The sequence below is a fragment of the Chiloscyllium punctatum genome, chromosome 11, assembly GCF_047496795.1.
Source record: "Chiloscyllium punctatum isolate Juve2018m chromosome 11, sChiPun1.3, whole genome shotgun sequence".
Lineage (NCBI taxonomy): Eukaryota > Metazoa > Chordata > Chondrichthyes > Orectolobiformes > Hemiscylliidae > Chiloscyllium > Chiloscyllium punctatum.
This window is the reverse complement of record NC_092749.1, coordinates 96,580,773-96,600,486: the sequence shown is the minus strand read 5'-3', so window position 1 is coordinate 96,600,486 and position 19,714 is coordinate 96,580,773. Positions and strand designations below refer to the sequence as shown.

At 41.6% G+C, this 19,714-nt stretch overlaps 1 protein-coding gene across 1 annotated transcript in view; it reads right to left on the bottom strand.

Moving 5' to 3' along the window:
* sash1a (SAM and SH3 domain containing 1a) overlaps nt 1-17,079 on the bottom strand; it is a 128,071-nt gene extending 110,992 nt beyond the window's left edge. Inside the window, 1 exon segment of the mRNA XM_072581326.1 lies at nt 16,068-17,079. Coding sequence (XP_072437427.1) covers nt 16,068-16,532 — 465 coding nt within the window. The 5' untranslated portion in view covers nt 16,533-17,079.
* Between the last annotated feature and the right edge of the window lie 2,635 nt (nt 17,080-19,714).

Sequence of the window (19,714 nt, the reverse complement as noted above, 5' to 3'; positions counted from 1 at the left end):
GAACGTGTTCAGAGGAGGCTCACGAGAATTGTCCCAGGAATTAAAAGCTTAACAGCTAAGGAATGTTTGAGAACTCGGTCTGTACTCAATGTAGTTTAGAAGGATGAAGAGGGGGTTCTAATTGAAACATACAGAATACTGAATGGCCTGGAGAGAGTAGAATTTGGGAAGATATTTCCGTTGGTAGGAGAGACTCGGACCCAAGGGCACAGCCTTAGAGTAAAGGGAAGACCTTTTAGAATGGAGATAAAGAGAAACTTCTTCAGCCAGAGAGTGGGGAATCTACAGAGTTCATTGCTACAGAAGGCTGTGGAGGCCAGGTCATTGCATATATTTAAGACTGAGATTGGTAGGTTCTTGAGTATCAAGGAGAGAAAGCAGGAGAATACAGTTGAGAAACATATCAGCCATGATTGAAAGGCAGAGCCGACTCAGTGGGGTAAATGGCCTAGTTTCTGCTCATATGTCTTATAGACTTATGGTCTTTCTATATTCAGCCCTCGTTCTCATTTATATGAACAATCTGACCTCTACACAATAGTAATAGCTAAAAAGCATTTATTACTGGAAACTGTTATACAGTATCTATCAGAGAGAAAGGGCTAATATTTCAGGCCAATGGCCTTTGATCAGGGCTGTTTGAAATGCAACAGATTTTAAGTAAAAGGGGGCAGAATAATAAAACAAGAAAAGTGAAGATCTACCATTTACAGCTGTAAGTTCATCTTATCCTTCACCTCTTCTGTTCTGGCTATGGTTGCTTCATCTTTCTCCCTTATGGGAATGTACCTCAATTGGACTCAAACTAACTCTTCTTTAAAGACAGCTGGTTGTTCTATTACAGATATGCCTGTCAATTCATCATCGCAATTTATCCTGGACAAGTGCATTTGTAGCACACTATAAACTGGTGATTTACAAATAAATTTTTTTAACTTCAGATTATAGAAATAGACAAGGAATAATTAATCAAAACTTTGCATTACTATATTTTAATTGTTCCCTTATACGGTCTAACTGACCCACCTTCCTCCACATAAATAAATCCAGAAAAATTTCCTTCATCATTGTCCAGAAATGTACAGATCAAGAAAAATCTCCTGAACACACTTAATGAAGTCTTCTTCCTGTCTCTCCTACACACCATTAGTCTACGTTAGGTGAATTGAAGAGCACCATTATCATACTCTTGTACCATTCTGTAATTTCCCTACAGATTGCTTTTCTATGTCTTTCTCAGTGGTTGATGGTCTACACTGTTTATAATGCTAATTAGGTAGCATATACCAAAAATACTGCAGATGTTGGAAATTTGGAAGTCTGAAAATACTAAACAGGTCAGGCAGTACCAGACAGAAAAGCATACCTAACATTTTGGATATCCTTTCAGAAACTCTCTCAGGAGATACTGTAACAAATCCATATCATCTCTCTCATGAAATATTGTCACCCGTCCACATTGTCTCTCACTGGCATGACTGGAAGAATTCCATGCTGTGTTTCTTAGGAGATATACTAAGTGTTTTACAATATCTTTCCCAAAGGATTCTGTAACCTTTCCATGTTATCTGTCCTGTCAATTATTCCAATATTTCCACATTAATGCACAGAAGGTGTCGTCATGTCTTTACTTTTTCTGTTGGAAAAGATATGATATTTTCACAACATCGGACTCAAACGGTCCAAGTCTCGATGTCTCTTTATCAGTGCTGGTGAAGTGTGGAGAGAGTAGCACTTATACTATTGTTGTGGGAGTGGTGGGTGCAGGTTGCTGATGCAGAAAAGCAGGAGACATACCATTGTTCTGCCATTCTCACATTCCGTTCACTTAATCTGAACTATCAACATCTTTTCTCTGTCAGCACCCTAGACTGCCCCACCAAACTGCAGCATAAATTCTGCCCCTTCACACTTCACTGCAGCTCTGAAAAAGTGTCATCTGGACTTGAAAGGTTAGCTCGCTCTCTCTCCATGGATGCTGTTTGACCGGTGATCTCCAGCATTTGTTGTTTTCAGTACAGAATCCTGCACGTGCAGCAAAATTATCACTCGAATGGTTTTTGATTTCCACATTTAAATCACTCCTGAAGGTTGGCAATATTATCATTTTCACATGTCCCTCTCAGATGATAATGTGTCATGCCTCTCAGAAGATTCTGTAACATACCAACGTGACCACTCTCTCTGGACTCTCTTTCACATAATATTTATAAGGTACTGTGACATTTGGACATGAGCTCATAAAAAATATTGTAACTTTCCACATTAGGTTCCAAGGTAGGCTGCTTCATTTCCACTTGATCTCACGAAGCAGATACTGGCATATTTATACATGGATATTTCCAAGAAATAATTTCCCATTTCCACTTTACTTATTTCAGGGCTACCTTCAAAAAGTTCACATTATCCCCAAGAGGCGATAAAGCAGTATCTGCCCATCACCCCTCTCAGGAAATATTGTCACATTTCCACATTATTCATCATGGTTTATTGATACTGTTGCATATCATCAGAAAGTATTAGAATATTTTCAGTTATCAGTCAGCACATAACCACATTCACTCTCATAAGTGATTGTAACATTCCTACATTATCTTTCTCAGGAGTAGATATAACATTTCCATTTTACCTTCAGGTCATATTGTAATATTCCCAAATTACATTCCAAAATAGATTGCTTCAATTCCATTTAATCACTCAAAGGATGTACTGTCACATTTACACATGAACCTTACTCGCAGATAATGTCATATTTCCACTTTATCTGTCTCATGCTATCTTACACGAATTTCACATAAGAAACACTCCTCTTTGAGGAGATACTGTAATAATTCCAAATTATCTGCCTTGAGATACTGTATCATGAGATTTTTAAACCTCATTATTTTTGTTATAAGATACTATAATATTTGCACAGTAAATTTCTCAGCTGTGATAATCTCAGCTGATGTTATTACTGAACAAGTCAGATCCCAGACTTCTTTCTGACCTGATGGATCATATTCTGAAGTTCTGAGGAAGTGTCACTTGACACAAAACATTAACTCTGCTTTCTCTCCACAGATGCTGCCAGATCTGCTGAGATTTTCCAACAATTTTCATTTCTAATTTCCAGCATCCACAGTTCTTTGTTTTTTTTTGGTAGATCATGTTTTTTGTTTTGGTTTTAATGAGGTGGTCAACTCACTGAAGTGTAAAATGCAACGCTGCAGATTTTGTTATAACAACAAAACAGACATTTATTCAGCAAAAGATAATATAGAATAAACCAATCTTTTATTTACAAATTCAAAGTCATAGAGTAGTACAGTTAGTTCTCCTATAATGCTTGTTTATTAAACTCGATTTGTCTGTAACACGATGCATGAATTGCCAACTTTTTTTTAATAAGTGAATTCTGTTTGCTGTTATGCAATTCTCAACCCTGGCACTAGGTGTCACAGTGTGCAGAGGACTGGACTCCACGTCAGCATCATCTGCTTTCTTGTGAAGAGCTTTATGGAAGGTATTGGGAAATGTTTGTGCAAGTGAAAATGTCTCTACAAACTTGGAACGAGAAAGTAGGAGCAATCTGTTAATTCAAAAACTTGAAGAGTTGAGACAAAAGTGAAATTTCACTGAAATTGACCAACAGTAAAAGAACAAGTGTTGAGGAACAGTTTGAAACTCGGCTTTGTTTGAATTAAGAGCTTTTTTTCCTCTCTCAGTTAAAAAAATATGCTGAGATGTTAAAGAATATCTGCAGAATCAAGTGAATCTGCTTCAGTGATTAATCACTATGGTAGCCAACTGTAAAAAAAAGAACTACTACAGGGGCTTGGATATGGTCAGTCAGCTGCTCAGGGTGGTCAGAGTTAGGAAACTCTGCACATAGTGTGTGAGGGAGAGGAAGGTGGGTGGCACACTGTTACTTTTGGTAAATGCATGGAGATGTCCTAAGGGGGTAAGGAGGCTGTGCAGAAGATGTTCAGAGTGTGTGCTGGAAAAGCACAGCAGGTCAGGCAGCATCCGAGGAGCAGGAGAATCGATGTTTTGGGCTAAAGAGACTCATTCCTGATGAATGAGACTCATTCCTGACCAGCTGTGCTTTCCCAGCACCACACTCTTGACTCTGATCTCCAGCACCTGCAGTGCTCACTTTCGCCCAGAAGAGATTCAGCCTTAAGTCAGGGTCAGATGTTAGCGAGGAAGATGTCGCAGGAAATGGTGAGTACAGTAGCAGAGTTAGACTGAGTGTGAGGTATCAATGAGAAGATGGTGACACTTTCACAGACGGAGCGGAGAAGGTAATTGATCTTCTTCCTACATTCTGTGCATTCCTTCATTGCCTTCTGTGCATTAAGACTGCACTCACCTGGATGGTAACCCTGGTCCAGGTTGGCATGGTTCCAGTAGAATGGTGTCCTCTGCTGGCCTGGGAGAAAAAGATGTCCTGACTCTGCATCACCTCATCCCCATCAGCAGTACCTTCACTCCCTGTCCACAAAGAGAGGCACCAATTTTCCATTGTCTGCAATATCCAGGGTCAGTGTAAGGAACCACGCAGAGCAGCAGTGGACTGACAGTTCTTGTATGGGTGCACAATATCTTTGTAAAGGTGGTGCTGCACCATGAATGTGAGTCAATTCTAGGATATCCAGGAAGTAGTGAGTTGTTTTGGAAATAGCACATGATATGATAGTGCGAGAGTGTGAGAGAGGGGCACTAAAGGGTGGAGTCAGGCAGGTTTTGTGAAGTAAGGTGATGGATGTTTCCCAAGCATCATAATGTGAATCACTCAGAAAAACTTGACAAAACTGACACATAGCGAAAGAAATTAAGAGTCCGCCCTTGATCTATCAAGGTGGGTTTCATTCTGGAATCGGACTTGTATAGTGTTACGACGGGATGGGATCAGAAAACTGGCTGGAATGTAGTGCAGCCAGCAGATATAGATGCCAATTGAGAGTAATCAGTTGAAGATTCTGATGAATTGCACAATATGGACCAGGCCAGACCCCCTCAAAATATTTTAAGAAGGTAGCCCAGTCCCTAACTTTTTCTTATTTTAAAGGTAGTTGTGAAGTGGATATTCCAGTGTGATGCAGTTGGTCAAACCACTCGGCTGCAAGCAAAACAGCATTTATTAAAACACTACAATTGAAACACGAACAAAAGAAAACAGAATTTAGAATAATGTAACTACTGGAAAACTTAACTGACCCGCCACAACAACTTAACTAAGGAACTGTTCCAATTTCCCTAATATCCCATAAACATTTGTATTAGGTTAACTACTATTTTTGTTTAAATTTTCACTGATAGGGTTGGGGCAAACCACCAAAACTGTTTTTCCCAAAGGTCTCATTATTTCTATTGCATGATTTCCTATAACATGATGACACATGGGAATGCAACTACAGTGATATCAGAGTACAACCTGTACAACATGGAAAAGACTCTTCAGTCTAAATAGTCCATGCCAACCATGGTCCCAAACCAATCTCATCCCACTTGCCTGTATTTGGCTCATATCCCTTCAAACCTTCCCTGTTCATGTACTTATCCAAACGTTTCTTTTATGGCATTATTGTACTTGTATCACCACTTCCTCTGGCATTTCATTCCAAACATGAACAAAAATTGTCCCTCGTGTCCTTATTAAATCTTTCTCCACTCACCTTAAAAATATGCTCCTTAGTGTTAAACTGCCCCACTCTAAGGAAAAGGCCCCTTGCTATTCATCTCATCTATGTCCCTCGTGATTTTATATACCTCTATAAAACGCCACCCTTAAACCTTCTACTCTCTAGTGAAAAATGTCCCAGCCAATCCTCATATCTCAAACCTTCCATTCCAGACAACATCCTGGTAAATCTTTTCTGAACTCTCTCTAATTTAATAGTAGAAATCACTGGAAAAGCTCAGCAGGTCTGGCAGCATCTGTGGAGAGAAATCAGAGTTAACGTTTCAGGTCAAGTGACCTTTCCTAAGAATGGTTCTGAGGAAGGGTCACTCGACCTGAACCATTAGCTCTGATTTCGCTCCACAGATGCTGCCAGACCTACTGAGCTTTTCTAGCAATTTCTGTTTCTGATTTATAGCGTCCACAATTTCCTCAATTCCAATTTAATGATTTCCTTCCTATAACAGAGCAACCAGAAGTGTATAGTATTCCAAAAGAAGCCTTACCAATGTCCTGTACAACTTCAACATGACTTCCCAACATCTATATTTAAAAGGTATGAGCAATGAAAGCAAGCATGCTAAATGCCTTCTTAACCTGTCTACATGTGGTGTAAATTTCAAAGAATTATATACCTGAACCCCTAGGCCTCTCTGTTCTACAACACTACCCATGGCCCTATTAATTGCAAAAATCTTACCCTGAGTTGATAAGGTTCCCATTGGTACGCACGAGATTGAGGGTGATTTAGCGGTTTGGATCAGAAATTGGCTAGCTGAAAGAAGACAGAGGGTGGTAGTTGCTGGGAAATGTTCATCCTGGAGTTCAGTTACTAGTGGTGTACCGCAAGGGTCTGTTTTGGGGCTACTGCTGTTTGTCATTTTTATAAATGACCTAGATGAGGATGTAGAAGGATGGGTTAGTAAATTTGCAGATGACACTTAGGTTGGTGGAGTTGTGGATAGTGCAGAGGATGTTGCAGGTTACAGAGGGACATAAATATGTTGCAGAGCTGGGCTGAGAGGTGGCAAATGGAGTTTAATGGGGAAAAGTGTGAGGTGATTCACTTTGGAAGGAGCAACAGGAATAAGGAGTACTGGGCTAATGGTAAGATTCTTGGTAGTGTAGATGAGCAGAGAGATGGTGGTGTCCATGCATATAGATCTCTGAAAATTACCACCCAGGTCGATAGGGTTGTTAAGCAGGCATATGGTGTGTTAGCTTTTATTGGTAGAGGGATGGAGTTTCGGAGGCATGGGGTCATGCTGCAGCTGTACAAAACTCTGGTGCGACCGCACTTGGAGTATTGTGTACAGTTCTGGTCACTGCATTATAGGAAGGCTATGGAAGCTTTGGAGAGGATTCAGAGGAGATTTACTAGGATGTTGCCTGGTATGGTGGGAAGGTCTTATGAGGCAAGGCTGAGGGACTTGAGGCTGTTTTCGTTAGAGAGAAGGAGAGACATACAAAATAATCAGAGTTAGATAGGGTGGGCAGCGAGAGCCTTTTTCCTCGGATGGTGATGGCTAGCACAAGGGGACATAGCTTTAAATTGAGAGGTGATAGATGTAGGACAGATGTCAGAGGTCATTTATTTACTCAGAGTAGTAGGGACATGGAATGCATTGCCTGCAACAGTAGTAGACTCGCCAACTTTAAGGGCATTTAAGTGGTAATTGTATAGACATATGGATGAAAATGGAATAGTGTAGGTTAGATGGACTTCAGACTGGTTCCACATTGAAGGCTGCAGGGCCTGTACTGTGCTGTAATATTCTATGTTCTATATTTTGCTTTACCAAAGTCTCTTGTACAGTATCCAACAGTAACCCTTGTGCGGTACTCATGACTGAATTACTTTTTGTGATGTCTCAACAGATGACTACGCACCCATGACTTTAACTCCAAGACAGCAGACTTGCTTCCTGGAGCTTTCATACACCTGATCCTAAACGTACTCTGATTCAAGTAACCTCCTCAGGGTTTATACCAATACTTGCAGTCAGGAAATCTCACTAACTCCTTAACTCCATGGCAATCAGTGTTACTATATTCTTCCCTCCTCAGGAGCACTGCACTGAAACAAAAACCATCTCCCTTTGAGATATGGGTGTTTCGCTTCAGCTGAAAAGAATCTCTCAGTCCACAAATTTCTAACAGAAACCTTGAAACACAATGGTTCACCCTGCTAGGTTGTAAAATCTAAAAGTGAACACAAACTCACTAGGTTGCTGAAATAGCCCTCAGAAAAAGTCTTAAATGAAATCACCATGGCTACAATTATTAATTTCAGATACACCAAAATCCCATTATTTTACTAACTCAAAATTGTAAACCCACACTTAAAAATGTATCCAAATAAGACAAATTAAATGACATAAGTGCTACTGAGACAGCTCCAAATTCTCCTTCTAGGGAGATATTTCTACGTTTACCTGTCTCAGGCGATACTGTATGATTCACATCATCACGAAAGAAATATTGTATCATTTCCACATTATTTATACTGTACCTTTACAGCATTATAGCTATTAAGAGGCAATGACCCATTTTCACATTATTTCTCAGAGATATCTTAGCATTCTCTCCTGTCAGAAAGAGAAAATGGCAATGCTGCATTTTTACATTAATGTCCAGGTTACACAGTTATATTTGCAGATTATTTCGAGGAAGACTGTATGATTTCGACCTGATTTCCTGTATGAAGTATTTCCATGTTTACACTTGTGCCTGTACAGGAGATAAATATATAACCATTTCTCTGTCTCAAGGCAGACTGTGACAATTCTACATTACGTCTCTCAGAAGATGGAATGACAATTCCATGTTATTTGCCATAGGAGCTTCTGCAACATTTGCACATTCTTTCTCTCAGGAGACACTGCCACATTTTTTGCCTTTGTGTACATTCTGCATCTGTCTATTAGGGGATACAGCAACATTCCCATCAGCTCTAATTAAACAGCATTTAATTCCATATCATCAAGAGTACCTGCTCTGTAATACTGCTCTCTTTCTCCCTTGGGAGGGTCTATCATACTTCCATATAAATTTCTACCAAAAGAGTCCGTAACAATTACATATCATGTTTTTAAGAGGTATTCGAACAACTCAATTATCTCTCGTGAGATACAGTCACATCTTCACATTCTCTCTCTCCGTCTCTGTGGAGGTATTATATCATGTACAGATCTGTCTCAGTAGGTACTGGATCAACTTCACATTACCTCCCTCAAGAGACTGTCAAAAAAAAAAAGCACGGTAGCTCAGTGGCTAGCAGTGCTGCCTCACAGTGCCAGGGACCCAGGTTCGATTCTAGTCTCTGGTGACTGCCAGTGTGGAGTTTGTGGACATTCTCCCCATGTTTTCTCCAGGTGCTTCGGTTTCCTCCCACACTCCAAACATGTGCTGGTTAGGTGAATTGGCCATGCTAAATTGCTCAATGGTCAGACGTAAATATAGGATAGTCAGTCAGGGGAATGGGTCTTGGTAGGTGGCTCCCTGGAGGGTTGGTGTGGACTTAGTGGGCAGAACGGCCTGTTTCCACACTGTATGGATTCTATAAAAACTGGCAGGGATTGAGGCTTGGCTATCTGACAGAAGGAAGAGAGTTAGGATAAAAGGTTCTTTTTCGGAATAGCAGCCTGTGTCAAGTGGTGCCCTGCAGGGTTCAGTGTTGGGGCCACAGCTGTTCACTTTATATAGTAATGATCTGGATGAAGGGAATGGGGACATTCTGGTGAAGTTCGTCGATGATACAAAGTTAGGCGGACAGGCAGGTAGTACTGAGGAGGTGGGGAGGCTGCAGATAGATTTAGACAGTTTAGGAGAGTGGTCCAGGAAATGGCTGATGAAGTTCAACGTGAGTAAATGCGAGATCTTGCACTTTGGAAAAAAAGAATGCAGGCATTCTAAACGGTGAGAAAAATCATAAAGCCAAAGTACAAAGGGATCTGGGAGTGTTAGTCTAGGACTCTTTAAAGGTAAACATGCAGATTGAGTCCATGATGAAGAAAGCGAATGTAATGTTGTCATTTATCTCAAGAGGGTTGGAATATAAAAGCCGCGATGTGCTTCTGAGATTTTATAAAGCTCTAGTTAGGCCCCATTTAGAATATTATGTCCAATTTTGGGCCCCACACCTCAGGAAGGACATAGTGGCTCTAGAGCGTGTCCAGCGGAGATTCACACGGATGATCCCTGGAATGGTAGGCTTAACATATGATGAATGACGGAGGATCCTGAGATTGTATTCATTAGAGTTGAGAAGGTTGAGGGGAGATCTAATAGAAACTTAAAAGATAATGCATGGCTTAGAAAGGGTGGACACTGGGAAGTTGTTTCCGTTAGGCGGGAATATTAGGACCAGTGGGCACAGCATTAGAATTAGTGGGGGTCAATTTAGAACGGAAATGAGCAGACAGTTCTACAGCCAGAGAGTGGTGGGCCTGTGGAATTCATTGCCACAGAGAGCAGTGGAGGCCAGGACATTAAGTGTCTTCAAGGCAGAGATTGAAAATTCTTAATCTCGCAAGGAATTAAAGGGCTATGGGGAGAGTGCGGGTAAGTGGAGTTGAACTGCCCATCAGCCATGATGAAATGGCAGACTGGACTCGATGGGCTGAATGGCCTCACTTCCACTCCTATGTCTTAGAATCTTAAGATTCTAACTGTCTCACTCGAAAAATGCTGCATTACTTCCAAATTCTCACTTAGGAGTTTTGTCACATTCCCTCTATCAGGAGATAATATAACCTTTTCACATTAAACCTCAGGTTATATTATAATGTTGTAGATTATACATCAAGACAGACGATCATTTCCACTTGATTTGTTGCAAGGAAGCACCATTATATTCACTCTTGAACTTTTACAGGAGATAATATCATATCTTATCAGTCTCAGAGCATTCTACAACAATTCCACATTTTCTATCTCAAGTGCAACATTTGCACATTGGACTGTAACCTTTTGATGTTATCTGTGTCACATAATAGTGGAATATTTGCACGTTATTTTTCTCATGTGCCTCTATTCAACAAAACCTCTCTCAGGAGGCACTATGATTTCCACATAATCTGTATGTCAGATTTTGAAATATTTCCATATTATTGCCCGTGAGATTGTCACATTTCCCTCTCTCTCAACATATTTTATCATTTCCAAATAATTTGTCAGGAGAGATTTACATTTTCCCTTTATCAGAAAATATTTCACATTTCCACATTACTTTTCTCAAATGGTTTGCTACTTTCAAATTATCTGTACGAGGATATACTCTAACAATTCCATCATCTCAGAGAAACTATTGTATTATTACCACATCAGCTTTATCTTTCCCACAATGCTTCTTGCATATTGTAACATTTGCACATTATCCCTAACACATCTTGTCACATTTCCACATTATATGTCTGAGGTATACCCTAACAATTTTAATATCTCAGAGGTAATACAATATTGCTGCCACATCATCTTAATATTTTCCACATTATTTCACAAAGAGGACATTGTATCATTTCTATATTATTCCAAATAGAGATTGCAAAATTAAATCATCCTTCCCAGACATGTCATCACATTTCCACAATAGCGCGCACCACAAACATAATTATCCCTCCCAGGTCAAATCTACATTATCTCTCTGAGGAGGTATGGACCACACCCCAGAGTTCTAAGGGAGATAGCTGAAGAGATAGCAGAGGCTTTGGTGGTGATCTTTCAGGAATTGCTAGAATCAGGGAGGGTCCCAGAGGACTAGAAAAATTGCAAATATGTCACCACTGTTTAAAAAAAGGCTAGGCAAAAGTAGCAAAATTACAGACCGGTTAGTCTAACCTCGGTCATGGGTAAGATCCTGGAATCCAATGTGAAGGATGAGATTTCTGAATACTTGGAAGTGTATGGTAAAATAGAGCAAAGTCAGCATGGTCTCATCAAGGGGAGGTCATGCCTGACAAATCTGCTAGAATTCTTTGAGAAAGTAATGAGCAAGTTAGACCAAGGAGAGCCAATGAATGTTATCTACTTGGACTTCAAGAAGGCCTTTGACAAGGTGCCACAGCGGAGGCAACTGATTAGGGCCCATGGTGTTACAGGCAAGTTACTAGCATGGACAGAACGTTGGCTGTCTGGCAGAAAGCAGAGAGTGGGGAAAAAGGGTCCTTCTCAGGATAGCAGCCGGTGACAAGTGGTGTTCCGCAAGGCTCAGTGTTGGGACTACAACTTTGCACTTTATACATAAATAATCTAGATGAATAAACTGGGGGTGTGTGGCTAATACAATACAAAGATAGGTAGAGAGACAGGTGGCATTGAGGAGGCAGGGAGATCGCAGAAGGATTTGAACAGTTTACAGGTGTGGGCAAAGAAATGGCAGATGGGGTACAACATGGGAAAGTGTGAGGTCATGCAATTTGGTAGGAAGAGTACAGACATGGACTATTTTCTAAATGGGGAGAAAATTCAGAAGTCTGAAATGCAAAGAGGCTTGGGAGTTCTAGTCAAGGTAAACTTGATGGCATTTATTTTTAAGAGGACTTGAATATAAAAACTGAAGCTCTAAAAGGCTCTGATCTGACTATGTTTGAAGTATTGTGCACAGTAGTTTCACAAGAAAGGTCCCAGGAATGAAAAGCTTAACATATGAGGAACGTTGGAGGACTCTGGGTCTATGCTTGATGGAGTTTAGAAGGATGAGGAGGGATCGAATTGAAACATACAGAACACTGAATGGCCTGGAGAGAGTAGATGGTGGGTAGGTGTTTCCAATGGTAGGAGAGACTAGGACCAGAGGGCACAGCCTGAGAGTAAAGGGAAGACCTTTTAGAGTGGAGATAGAGAGAAACATCTTCAGCCAGAGAGTGGGGAATCTATGGAACTCATTGCTACAGAAGACTGTGGAGGCCAGATCATTGGGTATATTTAAGACTGATAGATAGGTTCTTGAGTATCAAGGGGATAGATAAAAGATTACGGAGAGAAAGCAGGAGAAGGGGGATGAGAAACTTATCAGTCATGATTGAATGGCAGAGTAGACTTGATGGGCTGAATGTGTTATGGTCTTAAGATTTCTGTTAACTCAAAAGAAATGCTGTTACTTCCACATCATCTCTCCCATGAGATGCTGCATCTTTTCCACATTATCTCTTGCTGGGGTTTTTAATCACACTTCTACTTAAACCCCAATACATACTGTCACATTTCCACATTATCTGCCTCAGTGGATGCAGTAAGGTTTCCACATTAATATTCATGACTGCCATCTCAATTTCAGCCCTTAAAAAGGAAGTTATTTATCGGGCTCACTTCCACATTATCTCTTTCAGAAGAAAACATAATAATCCCATATCAGCTCCCAGGAGATATTATATCGCAATACACTTTCCACTTTTTCACTTGCATGACATAATGTCACATTTCCACAAATATTAATTAGAGATAATTTCATATTTCTAACTTATTGGTTTCAGGACATCCTGTAACAAGTTATCATGCACTTGGAGGAAATGTGTTATTTCCCATTCTCCTTCTGGTGGAGGCATTTCAGTATTTCCATGTTACCTGTCGAGGAATAAACTCTTTTTTTTCCACATTATTACTGAAAATATTTTCTTATTTGATTTTGATTTGACTTCCTACAGTGTGGAAACAGGCCCTTCAGCCCAACCAGTCCACACCGACCCTCCAAAGAGTAACCCACCCAGACCCATTTCCCTCTGACTAATGTACCTAACACTACGGGCAATTTAGCGTGGCCAATTCACCTAACCTGTACATCTTTGGACTGTGCGAGGAAACCGGAGCACCCGGAGGAAACCCACGCAGACACAGAGAGAACGTGCAAATTCCACACAGAGTCACCTGAGGCTGGAATCGAACCTGGGATCCTGCTGCTGTGAGGCTGCAGTGCTAACCACTGACTGTATCATCATTTCATTAATATGGACAAAATTCCATATGCACTCTTTCAGGTGATGCTGTTGGATTTCCACATTGACCCTTTCAGAAGGGCTGGTAACATTGCCTCATTAACTGTCTCAGATGATAGTGTAACATTTAATCACTACTCAAATTACATTTTAGAAATCTATTTTCAGTCCTTTGCAACTTTAAATCTTCCCAAAATTCAATGGTGAGTGCCTTTAAAATGCCAGGCATGTTTACTCAAGTGGTTTTTGATTTATTTGTTTTAATGGTTTGAAAACAATTATGCTGGCCCCCATAAAAAGAAATCATTAAAAGAGATTTCTTCAACACAATACACAGTGCTCCTTCAAATCCTAATCATTTTAGTGCTCTGCCAAGCTACTCAGCTTCAATATAACGAGAGGTCACTTTCAATTTTCAATTCAGTGTCAAACTGGTTGTCAGGCATACATCGTTTGCTGCTGGGAAAAGGTTTCCCAGGCAACAGGATGGCTGAGCAAAATTGCTGATTCGTGTGATTGACATAGAATTGTGATCACAGGAATATTGAGCATGTTTGGGAGAACAGCAAATTGCAAGAAATAATGCCAGTCATGAGTGTGAGTATCTATTAGTGCAGCAGTTCAATTCTTTTTAAATTGCCAAGCATTGTAACATTCGGCCATCTTTCAAGCAAGATTCAGTGCAATAAGCTTGACATTTTGTACATTCACCAAACTGACAAGTGTAAAATATCTTCACAACAGAACAACTACACCAATACTCGTGCAGAAATCCAAATGAAGGGAAAAATGTTGCTTTGACAACGCTCTAAGAATCAGAATTTAAAAAAACTCAGGTTCTCTGCAACTAAATAGCTGAAGGAACCAATTAATTTATCTAATTAATCTCCTTTTAAAGAACATTTAATACCAGTTGTTTCTCAGTTTTCTTTTTCACTGAGGATGACTGAAGCATCTTGATAGTCCCTTTCAGATGGCAAAGATTTCGCAATAGGTTTTTATTATGTCTTCGTCTCCAGAGAGACTGACTGGTTTTTATGAAGTGCGGATTAACAGACGGTGTGATTATGTCTTTCCCTTCAGGCATAAAGCTAGACTGCTTTGGGGAATGGTCAACACCTCTAAACCCAAAGAGATATTTGGACTAGACTTAAATTGGTAAGAAATGCTAGAAACTGCACTAATTGAGTACTATTGAAAGATACACATCCCAAATTTGACTACTGTATGGACCTCAAGTGCTAAGCACATTCTAAAATGTAGGCCTTGTAGGCTCAAATAATTCAATCCATTGTATTCTGTATAGAATGTAAAACATGACTAAATCTATTATATATATCCCCACAGAATCATAAAGATCATCTCATTGTGTCCATGCCAGTCAAACTATTGCAAAAACAAATCCCCCACTACCTTGTCCTTTCCCAATCGTTCTGTATTTTGGTCTAATTTTAAAAATTTATCCAATTTTCCCTTCACAGGATCAACCAGTCCCTGTGGTGAAGCATTCTATGTCCTCTCACTTCTTAGTGACAAATTTTAAAATCAAGAACACTTCATTACTGACTAACTACTCTCCCAAAACTCTCCATAATTAAAAAAAACCCATTAAGTCTTCCCTTAGCTTTCTCTAAGCCAGCAAAAACAGATCCAGTATCTCAAGTCACTGCTCATTAACAATTTCTCAAACCTGCATAATTCTGATGAATCCTCTCTAAATTTCTGTATGAATTACAGAAGAGAATAAATCTCATACCTGACAACTATTGTGTCCCCATATGGCACTCAAACATGCACCTGATTATTATACCTCACTTTAAAACTAAAACATGAAGTAAGAGTATTCTGTCAATCAGTGAGAAACTCAAATGCTGGGAAGATTTCTGCCTAGAATTCAAATTACCCACAGATTTCCTACAATAACATACCAAATATAAAAATCAGGCAGATTGCTGTATGTTTATACAATAGTCAAATATCTGCACAAATAGAACTACAGGTAACTGTCTATATTCCTTTCTATAATCCTGTGCAGGACTCAAATCTTCACACCAAACTCAAGTTTGGACCAGATTTGTCAATACCGATATGGAACTGAAATTCCCACATGTTCGTAACAAATTGACAGATTCCAATATCTGTGACTACTTTACATTTTACTACAAGATTAGAAATGACCTTCCACCCATTGCATTTTCTTTGTCATGGGAGTTGGGCTTCACTGCCAGAGGCAGGGAGCTATCCCTAATTGCCCATGAGAGTGTGACAGGGAGCCGTCTCTTGATCCTGTAAAAGTGATTTGTCCATGTTACAAGATAAATCTCCTGCACATCTGATGCCAACTGCCATTCACGCCACTTTCTAACTCACATCATAGCAAGTACTTTAGTCCCTTTCATGTTCCTGTAAATTATATCCCAAAAGAGTCAATTGGAATAAAGAGAATGTTCCCCCCACTGCCCATCACTCACCTTATTATTAACATAAGGGTGTTTGCTGCCTTGTTGTTGTTTATTCTTGATCTTCAGTATGAACTTGGAGTAAGTCACCCTTTTCTTGAGGCCTGCTCGCCTGCTGGATGTCACGTCGTTCAGCACTTTCCTACTGGTTTTCTGTGGTCGCCTCCACAACACAGTCCTCATTCTGGGTCGGTATTCCTTCAGGCTGGGGTAGATGTAAGGCTGACAAAGGGGTGCAGCTCGTGGTTCCAAAGTGAAGTAAACAACAGTGCCAGTTTCCTCTTCCTCACGGAGTCGTGCCACAGCTGCCTTGATGAGTTTCCGGTGCCCGGGAACCTCAACCCCAATGGCATCCAGGTCAGGCTCCCCAATCTGCTTACAAACCTCCAGGTCATCATAACCATTGTCCATGAAGGACTCACCATACTGGGACAATTTTAAGCTCTTCAGCCACTCCAGCACAATATTAGTTGCCATGGGGCACCAGGAGATCCGAAGGGGGTGAGTCAGGGCTGGAGATTAGGATTAGACAGAGATGAGTTAGGGTTAAGTGTGGATACTTCAAGAATTGGGATTAAAATGAATATTTGTACTAGGATTGCTGGAGGAGTTGGGATTAGGATTGAGATTAGGTTTGGGGTTGGAATAGAATTGGAACTGGAGACAGGTTTGGGGCTATAATGACATGACAAAAGGGTGGTGGAGAAGAGATGAGAATTGGAACTAGAATCAAAAGTAGAATTAAAGGTAAAATTCAGACTTCTGATTGAGGTTGTCTTGGTGAGCTCAGTCTCTGACTCGGATCAGTTGTAGATTGAGATTCTCTCCAGTTGGTTTGCACATACACACACCCTCCTCGTCCTGACCCTCCTCTCGCCGTCAATGCTCAGCGGCCCGCAGTCTCTTTTCCTTCAGGTGGATCGGGCGGCAGTGCCGCTGGCTCTCCCTCTCTGGTGTTGAGGCTCCGTTAGCGCAGTGTCGCGGAGTGTCAGTGTCCAGGGGCGAGCGAACCCCCTCGGCTCCGGCTCCGGCTCCCGGCTTTTTTTTTTAAAAAGCTGCGGCCGGGAGCAGGTCCCTGGATCACCACCAGGGGGCAATGCGGAACACGAGCGCGGACTGGGAGACAACAGCGACACCCAGCGACCCCGAGTGTAACCGGCACCCAGCCCCCCCACCTCAACCCGGCACCCCAACTCATCCCAGCACCCCAACTCACCCCACTCATCCCAGCTATCCCAACTCAGCCCACTCATCCCAGCACCCCAACTCACCCCACTGATACCAGCACCCCAACTCATCCCAGCACCCCAACTCACCCCACTGATCCCAGCACCCCAACTCATCCCAGCACCCCAACTCACCCCACTCATCCCAGCACCCCAACTCATCCCAGCTATCCCAACTCAGCCCACTCATCCCAACCCCCTAACTCACCCCAGTACCACAAACTCACCCGAGCACCCCAACTCGTCCCACTCACCCCAGCACCCAACACCTAATTCACCCCAGCACCTAGCACCTGGCACCTAATTCACCCCTGCACCCAACTCACCCTGCACCCCATTCAACCCAGCACCTAAATAGCCCCATCCTAACATTGTACCTAGTACCCAATTCACCCCGCACTCAACTCACCCAGCACCTTCCTCTGTATCCAGCACTTAATTCACTTGAACATGGCTCAACACCCAATTCACCCAGGAGACATGTTCACAACACTCAAATTACCCAGCACCCAAATCACTCAAAACACAGCTCTGCCAACCAGCACCCAATTCACCCAGAACCCAGTCAGCACCTCACATCCAATTCACCCAGCCCCAACACCCAATTCACACAGCACCCAAATTCAGTGAGCACTGAGTTTTGACCCAATTCAACCAGGACCCAGCTCAGCATCCAGCACCCACTCAGCAATCAGTTTTACACCCAATTCACCAGGACTCAATTCAGCACTCATCACCCAATTCACCAAGCACCCAATTCATCCAGGTCAAGTTCTGTAACCAACACCTAATTCATCCAGGATCCAACATTAAGCACTCAAGATGCAACTTCATACCGAGCCTCCAATTTTCCCAGTATTACCCAACACCAGCACAAAACATTTAGGATCCTGATCCACACCATGCATTCAACACCCAACTTAATGTGGTCCCCATTTTAACCAAAACAAGCACACAAAATCCAACAGAGCATCAGCACCAACCCAGCTCTGCACTGAGCACTCAATTCAGTTCTGCACCAAGCACTCTGATCTGCACTAAACACAATTCATTGAGCAACCAGCTCCTTCTCAAGTACTCAGCTCCCAATTCACCAAGCAGCCAGCTCCACATGAACATCTAATTAATTTGGAACCCAGCATTTAACATTCAGGACTCAGCTCCACACTGAATACCAATTCAACAAACACTCAACAGCCAACTCATCAAATGACCATGGCCCAACTCTTCACCAGGCACCAAGTTCCACACCAAGCACCCATACCCAACACAAACACTGAGGTGGTGAACTGCTATCTTGATCTCCTGCTAGCTCATGTGGTGTAGATACACATATAGTATTGTTAGGAATAATGTTCCAGGAATTTAACCGAGTGGCAGTGAGGGAACAGCGATTTGGTTTCAAGTCAGGATGGTGGGTGACTTGCAGGGGCACGTGCAAATGGTGATATTCTGATTCACCTGCTAACTTTGAACTTCTAAGTTCTAGATGTCATAGGATTGGAAGATGCCGTCAAAGGAGCCTCAGTGAGTTGTTGCAGTGCATCTTGTAACCAGTATATACTGCTGCCACTACGATGGTGGAGCAGCAAGTGAATTTTGAGGGTGGTAGATGGGGTGCCAAAATAGTGGGCTGCCTTGTTCTGGATGGAGAGCTTCTAGAGTGTTCTTAAAGCTGCACTCATACTGGGAAGTGGACATATTCCACCACATTCCCAATTTGTGCCATGTGCTAAGGCTTCATGGAGTGAGGAGATGAGTTACTTGTTGCAGAATTCTCAGTATTTGAGCAGCTCTTATTGCCACAGCCACACAGCAAGTGAAAGGACAAGGTAATTGAATTAATGCCAGGAATTTAAATCCAATTCTTTTTAATTGTATTTGCCACTCTCTCACAATGATAGACAGATAAACAGACAGTTAAGGGATAAATCAAGAGGAAAATTAAATTACTTGTACACATAGAATAAAGAAAATTTACAGCCCAGGAACAGGCCTTTCGGCCCTCCCAGCCTGAGCCGATCTAAATCCACTGTCTAAATCTATTTCCCAGATCCTAAGCATCTGTATCCCTCTGCTCCCCACCTACTCATGTATCCATCCAGACGCACCTCTAATGAATCTATTATGCCTACCTCTATTAGCTCTGCTGGCAACACGTTCCAGACACCCACCACCCTCTGTGTAAAGTATTTTTCATGTGTATCCCCCTTAAATGTTTCACCTCTCACCTTGAACACATGACTTCTTGTTATTGAATCCCTCACCCTGGGAAAAAAAGCTTATCTCTATCCACCCTGTCCATACCATTCATGATTTTGTAGACCTCAATCAGAACACCCTCAATCTCCCTTTTTCTAATAGAGTCATAGTTACAGAGATGTACAGCATGGAAATAGACCCCTCGGTCTAACCCATTCATGCTGACCAGGT